General features: G+C 34.3%; 2 protein-coding genes across 8 annotated transcripts in view; both read right to left on the reverse strand.

Annotated features, from left to right (window-relative positions):
* Positions 1-191: 191 nt before the first annotated feature.
* LOC112506412 lies at positions 192-1,607 on the reverse strand. Of its 2 annotated transcripts, XM_025110426.1 has the most exons (6): positions 1,412-1,607; positions 1,223-1,315; positions 1,098-1,134; positions 802-828; positions 568-700; positions 192-479 (listed from the first exon to the last, which is right to left on the reverse strand). In XM_025110426.1, the coding sequence occupies exons 1-6, from the start codon at positions 1,475-1,477 to the stop codon at positions 425-427; spliced, it is 411 nt and encodes a 136-aa protein (XP_024966194.1). In that variant the 5' UTR covers positions 1,478-1,607; the 3' UTR covers positions 192-424. The 2 variants fall into 2 exon arrangements, with proteins under 2 accessions (XP_024966194.1, XP_024966195.1); XM_025110427.1 differs by lacking the exon at positions 568-700.
* A 1,365-nt stretch (positions 1,608-2,972) lies between these two features.
* The window catches only part of LOC112506409 (WD repeat-containing protein 6), a 10,298-nt gene continuing 6,167 nt past the window's right edge, over positions 2,973-7,103 (reverse strand). For 4 of the 6 annotated variants that reach the window (XM_025110418.1, XM_025110420.1, XM_025110417.1 and 1 more), the window contains 10 exons: positions 6,858-7,049; positions 6,399-6,608; positions 6,213-6,305; positions 5,931-6,142; positions 5,049-5,585; positions 4,869-4,949; positions 4,340-4,425; positions 3,514-4,077; positions 3,285-3,438; positions 2,973-3,212 (listed from right to left, as the gene is read on the reverse strand). In XM_025110418.1, the coding sequence (XP_024966186.1) occupies positions 3,122-3,212; positions 3,285-3,438; positions 3,514-4,077; positions 4,340-4,425; positions 4,869-4,949; positions 5,049-5,585; positions 5,931-6,142; positions 6,213-6,305; positions 6,399-6,608; positions 6,858-7,049 (2,220 nt within the window). In that variant the 3' untranslated portion in view covers positions 2,973-3,121. The other 2 variants (XM_025110419.1, XM_025110422.1) reach the window with 2 other exon arrangements.

Here is a 7,103-nt window from a genome sequence, read left to right on the forward strand (position 1 = left end):
TATATAAGATTTTTCATAGCTTTGCTACAAACCTAATTATATCCGATATTTAAAAAAAAAACAAATCTTGATAATCCTAGAAAATTTAGACATATCCACTAGTTTGCATCTCATTCGTTTCAATAAAGATATAATTCTAGTTTCAACCTGTTTATTTCTTTAAAAAAACTATATTTATTGATCTGAATTCAGAATCAAAAAGTATGTATCTTGTTTATTCGTAAGAGAACTTACTTTGCTCCTTACACATCTCAGTTACTGTCGATTCTCTGTACATAGGAGCTGTGGCATTTGACAAAGACCAAGAAAGTATGTGTTGTGCATTCAAACATTTATCTATGACAAAACAAAAATGAATAAATACATGGCACATGACAAGACGATTATGTGCCTGACTTCCTTCCGAATGTATATGTATGTAACCTCAAGGAAGGAAAGGGTTATGCGAGGGATATGCCTCTTTCTGCCTTCGGTAAGCCCTGTAGAAAAGAAAAGAAAAAACTATCATAATTTGGTTCCAACCATATATGCATTATGTGTTTAACAAACATTAATAATTCACTTCACCTAGTGGCACTGGATCCACCCAGTGCAACTGTTCCTAAAACAATAAATAAGAATGGGATTCCAATCAATGCATGGTTTCTGCGTCCTCCATGAGCCCTTGGGACTCCACTTCTCACCACCCATGAATTTGTGCCTATGCCAACCAAAGGATTATGTATATATATATATATATATATATATATATAACAAGGTGTCAAGCGTTACTCATAATTTATAAACTAGTAGTAGAATTACCTGAAGCTGAAACTTGTCTGCTCACACCTGCAAGTAAAACCAAGGAAGAGTCAGTAGCTGCTCACACCTGTAAGTAAATCCCATTATCCACTTCCCTTTGGGAGTTTTTTTAATTCTCTCTGTGAAACTCATTCTTCACCAAACAACCTTAATTAGATCGACTATTGTATCACAATACTCATTTGATTGTTTTCTGATTTCATAGACCAAGAGAACATTGATCACACAAATGTAATCTGGTTGTATATAAGAAATGACAAGGGGTAGGAATAGGATAGAGAGATGTGTGAAATTACCAGAACCAGACTGTAAGCATGTGTAAGCTTCGGAAATCTGCAAAAAATAAAGAGAGAAAGAAAAAGGATAAAGAGAGAAGGAAGGAAGGAAGGAAGGCAGGCAGAAATATGGTGGAAGCGGCTACCAGTTTGAAATTGGATTCAGCAAGAGATCTTTGGGAAAGGGGAAAACGATCTGGATGAGTTTCCCAAGCCTTTTTCTTGTAAGCTGCTTTCACCTAATAATTAATAACATGAAAAACAAATTGAGTTTGTGGATTGTGATGATAAGATGGAGGCCTGTTACTGTTACTGTTACTGTTGGTTGCTGGTACCTGAGACGAAGAAGGTGAGGAATTGGGAAAAAAGCCTAGCAGCATCCTGGCTTCCTCGCCAAGCATCTTCTTCTTCCTTCTTCCTTCTTCCTTCTTCCTTCTTCCTTCTACCTAGGGTTAGGGTTAGGGTTAGGGATAATTTCCCTCTTTTTATACATCATTGATCCTACAATTACATGCAGTAATGAGTAACCCCATCTTTTATTTCAACTTCATCAAATATAAACTTTATTTGTTATATTTATTATTTAAAATATATTTATCCAAACAAAATAATATATTAAAAAACAAAACTGTCTCCATCCTAATTAAATGCATCATTTTACTTCATAATTTTTTTTATTTTTTACTTTTTTTATTACAGTAATAAAATTTTAAATTATTTTTTTATTAGAAAAATCTTCCCAATTAAAACAATGAATAACATGTTCTCTTTTAAACCAGTTAATTCATTTACAATTTTTATTTGTTTGGTTTCAATAAGGTGATGTGGATGACGTGACTAAAATAAATATATATAAAAAACTATTGTAAATTATTATTAATGATTTTCATTTTTCATTGCTACGATTTAAAAAGACATTTAATTTTTTGGACTTTTTCTTATATTTTTTTTAATGATATATTATTTTCGAGATAACATGTGTTTGTAAAAAAAGAAAACACTTCTTATTTATATCGTTCAAAAAAATACATATCTTTTAAAGTTATTTTTAAGATATTAACGAGATAAATTGTGATTTTCTTAATATTGTTATATTATTGAATAATTCAAAAAATCTAATTAATTTAATATATTTATACACCTACTAATTTTTTTTAAACAAGAACAATATTTTTTTGGTAAAAGAATAACGATTCTTATTTTCTTTTTCCCAAATACATTTTTTTTTTAAAATATTAACGAGATAAATTGTGTTCTACTAGTTTTATTTATATTAACATGTTAATGAATAATGTAGAATTTTTTTAATTCATTCAATATATTTATTAAATAATATGTAAAAATATCTAAACAATCAAATATTAAAATTAAAAGTACAATGTTATAATAAGAATTAGTAGATGCTATAATAAAATAATTTTGAAAGTACAATGTTGTAATAAGAAATATCACATCATTATAGTATATATGGACAACCTACGTGGACAATAAAGTGACACGAAAACCTGGAATAATAAGTAAATTTAAATCAAAAACTATAAATTTTCAAGATACAACGTCCTAATTTGAAAGGTAATAAAAAAAACTAGAATTAGATTGTTATTTTGACCTCTCAAAATTGATTGTGAATACGATTATTAGTAAAGTATCTGAATTACTGAAATTTTCTAATATTTATATATCAAAAAAACAAACAGCTTAAAAAATCATTTTGATTTGAATATCTACATCTCCCATTCAAATAAAACATTATGATTGTTGGATTCTCTACTACAATTACAAATATAATTATGAGCGGGAAGTGAACTTGTCAAAAATAAGCAAAACAAAGAATAATGAATGAATATATGGTCTTCAAAATTGGATTCCATATAACATATTCATGTTTGGCTTTCAAAGAAAACTGTATCATTCTCGGATATAATTTTTATAAATAATAATCAATGCTTAATTTATTACACCAAATTTTCATAATATTTTTTATTTAAACTCGACAACTTCCAATCTTGAAAAGGTTTTAGTGAACCATTTTAGCAATTGGATCCTCAAACCAACCTCTCATCTCCAGTGTCTGCAGGAGCTACAAACTCCAGCATCTGCATCCCTCTTCCAGCCACTGCTATTTGGTACCGGTTCCTAAGAGCAACGCCATCATGCATAAGCAACAAGTGGTGAAACAAACCACAAAACAATGATTGATTTTCATACCTTCCACACACTCTAACATCGAGTGCTTCTGGCTCTGGTACACTAACAATCAAATGGGCATGCTCACTTAATTTACCATCCACCGATACAAGCCAACAACGCACACGCTGATCAAGCCCAGTAGAGAAAACCCATTTCCCATCTGTCCAAACACCTATACAACGACGCCACCTTCATCAACAAACATTGCCAAAAAAGAATTAAAACAAATATACAAGAACCAAAAAACCTTTTATTGCAGAGCTATGGGCTGAGGCAATTTTGGCAGCATGTGAAATTACAATCTGGTACTTTTTCTTTTGAGAATAATGTTGTAGTGCTGGCCCCATCACATCAAAACAAAAACAGTGAAGTGCTTGATCATCACCACCACTTATAACAATGCAAGATTCACAATCTCTTGTAGCATATGAGACATGGAGACAATTCACCCCAGATTGGTGAACATTGTTCACATGATGAAAGGGCCATATCATATCTATTTCTTGTGAAGTAGCCATGCTTCTTTCAGCACAACCTATATTTGATGAAGTTTGACCTTGCATATCATTCTCTAAGGTTTTTGTGTCGACAGCAGGTTTTTCCTTTGAGATGTCCAATGACCTCCACCGTCGTCCACCTTGGCTTCCTCTTCCAGTGCGTGGCCTTTTCTGGAAGTTGCTGCAATCTTCCTTCTGCAGGACTGATACTTTCCGCATAAAAATTTCAACAGTTTCAGTCAGATCCCAAAAGCTGATACTTCCATCTGTAGAACCACTAATAACGATAAACAGACTTCTGATCTGACTTTTATCTGAAAAGAACAAGGGGTTTTGATGTTAATTTAAAATATTAATGGAGATATATTAGATGCTGAGGTTTTGATTGCAACAAACATGTATTTTATATTTAATTCTTTTGCATTACTAAAATTCTAAGCATCCATCCAGCCCTGTGAAAGAACACATGGACAAACTCTAAATCAATCAACATTAGAAGATGAACCTCATCACCATAACATTGATCTATATAATATTATTAAGAGTCTATTGCATTGGAGAAAGTTTAGGAATAACCTTTCAAACTAGTAAGTTCAGGAACAACGACATGCTGCAGTGACAGAACTGGTGATGCTACAGGAACCAACAGAGCAATGTCAAACCTGCAATGGTCCAAAAAGAAGAGAATGATATCTTGTCGGATTTAAGGAGATAATAATTTATGTGATGTAATATATTATAAAACTCTATGGGTATTTAATGAAAGGAACTAGTCAAAATTTGGTAGAAAACTACAAATGAATGCAATTTAATATACAGGTCCTTCTATTCATCTTCCGCCATTTTTTTTCTTCTTTTCTTGGAGGGGGAAGAGAGGGAACCTATTGCCAAGTTTTGACCCATGATGATCCAAACATTACTATTGGCTACTTGGACTGACCGACAGATAAAACAGTTGCTACCTGACCCATTAGTTTAGCTAGTGGATTGACGCAACAGTTAAGAGTCACAGGTCAACATTTGGGGTACCAGTAAACAACAACGTGTAAACCGACAGAGAAGTGCAAGTTGCCCATATGATATTGGTAAGTGGCTTGATGCATACCAAAGACGATGTGGTAATACTAGAGCCCTTAATGTAACTGTGGCATCTGAACAAGAAACAACAATGAAGCACACAGAAGTCCTGCAATCAAACATAATATGTAGCTTCATCAATAAATTTCCTTTGGTAAAGTTGAGCAATAGCAAAATAAAGATAGCCACTTCTTGAAGCTTACACCACCTTGAACCCAAAAATTTCACAAGAAAAGCAGTTACTGCCAAATAGCGCCAGTCATTTTCATGATCATCGCTACAGCAAAATTTTGTCTGTAGTGAGTCAGATGCTCTATCAGAACTGACAATGGAAACATTATCAAGGTTTGCAGTGATTTTCTCCTTTGATCCTTTCAAATTGGTGCCACTGCTTCTGGTCGGAAAATCACTAGAAAGCCATTGGAACGACATTGATGAGGACCCCCCAGATTGGTTATTCTCACAATTATTAGGTCTGCCAGTAGACTGAAGAGCTTCTTCACTTTTAGGTCCTGAACTAATCTTGCGCTTCCAAGCAGTTAGGACCCTTTTTGCACCAACTGAAATTAGTAGGAACTGGTCTTCCTGATCATCTAAAGTTATTCCTTGCTTGTTAGGCATGGCCACTGTATCATCTACAACAGTATGTACCTTCAGCACAGAGCAAAGCGATCGCACAGCTGATCCACCAACATGCTCTCCAAGCAATTTTGAAGCAGACCAGTTATCAGCACCAGAAGAATACCTGTGTACATCTGCATCATTAACTAGACATACTTTGAACAAAGATAATGAGTTTCAATTTAATTGTGAGGTAAAGAGAAGAAAAGATAAAGTATACCAGCACCATACTGTGTTTCAAATACTACTGATATTGGAGACATGGTTTCAGTGCCAAAAGTGAGAATACAATTACATGTCCAGATTTGTTAGTTAAAATAAACAAACATAGAACGATAATACTGCAATTCACCATGTGCATACACCACTTATTTCACAAGTTGGCAATTAAACAAACCATAGGTTAAATGAACCAAACTAGCCACAATGGATTGTCCAAGTCAAGTTGTACAACAACTAGTAATTATACCTTGTCAACCTCACAGTTCCATCTTCACAGCCTGTTGCTATGAAACTTGATTCAAATAGATGACCCAGCTTTTCATCTGAGCTGAACTGTGTATAATCGACAATGAAACACAGTGAATGCATCTCTCTGCCATGGAATTGCAGATGGAGATTCTGAGGATATATCCTGTCACTAGTTGGTACCAACTGCTTGTGCATATAAATGACTTCATCCTGTAAGAGAAAAGATAATCAGCCAAATCGTACATCTCTCATATAAAAAGTAATGAATTCAACCACAAACCTTCACAAATGCAAAGCAATTGTTCATCTCTGGTGTATCACCAAGGAAATAAGTATGAGGACGCCGCCATCCACCGCATGGAATTACAGCTACCTGTTGCAACATGAAAGCATGGGTAGCCAGTATCAAAGTGTGTATAAGTAGGTCAAGCTAGACAGATGGAGTGGAAGAAGAGAAAAAGAGGACCTTTGTATCAGTAGACAAATTCCATATGATAAAATCAGCAGATGCAAAGCCTATTGCATAGTTCCCAGTTCCCGAGTTATTATCAGGATTGTCATTGTGGAACAACGATTCAACCAAACTGAGCTCCTTTACTTGTTTCATTCCAATAAACTCCATTCTTTGTTTACATCTATCATATTCCATATAGCATATGCACCCATCTCCTCCGGTCTGAAGGCCAATGAATAATTAAGTCATTGAACCAGGTGAACACATAATTCCATCTCCATGTAGTAAAACCTTGTTTTTCCATCTCCAATGAATAATTAAGTCACTGAACCAGGTGTACACACAATGCATTTCTAACTTCTAAGGCCCAACAATGAAGGATGAAACCGATGTTTTCACCAATTCCATTGATTTATCCGAAAGAAAAATATTTGAAGCATGATAAAAAAAATCCTGAATTGCAGACCATACCGAGTGCAGTTCAACATTACTTGACTTCGAACCATGGATGGAAACACTCTTCACAGTTGATATGCCATGAGCTCCTTTGAAGTAATCTAACGGGGATATATGTGCAACCGAAGCAACATGTGTACCATGCAATAGGTCTCTTAACAAGGGAAATAAAACCAGATTACCACGAAGATCCCCACACACTAACACCTGATAAGAAGAAGAAAGTGGCATTAACCACACACACGCACACACACACACACA

The sequence above is a fragment of the Cynara cardunculus genome (genome assembly GCF_001531365.2).
Source record: "Cynara cardunculus var. scolymus isolate 2C chromosome LG 2, CcrdV1, whole genome shotgun sequence".
Taxonomy (NCBI): Eukaryota; Viridiplantae; Streptophyta; class Magnoliopsida; order Asterales; family Asteraceae; genus Cynara; species Cynara cardunculus.

Coding starts and splice junctions, on each gene's coding strand:
- LOC112506412 (XM_025110426.1), bottom strand. CDS start 1,477: ATGCTTGGCGAGGAAGCCAGGATGCTGCTAGGCTTTTTTCCCAATTCC. Junction 1,135..1,222: donor CTGAATCCAATTTCAAACTG/GTAGCCGCTTCC, acceptor TATTTTTTGCAG/ATTTCCGAAGCTTACACATG. Junction 480..567: donor GGTGGATCCAGTGCCACTAG/GTGAAGTGAATT, acceptor TCTTTTCTACAG/GGCTTACCGAAGGCAGAAAG.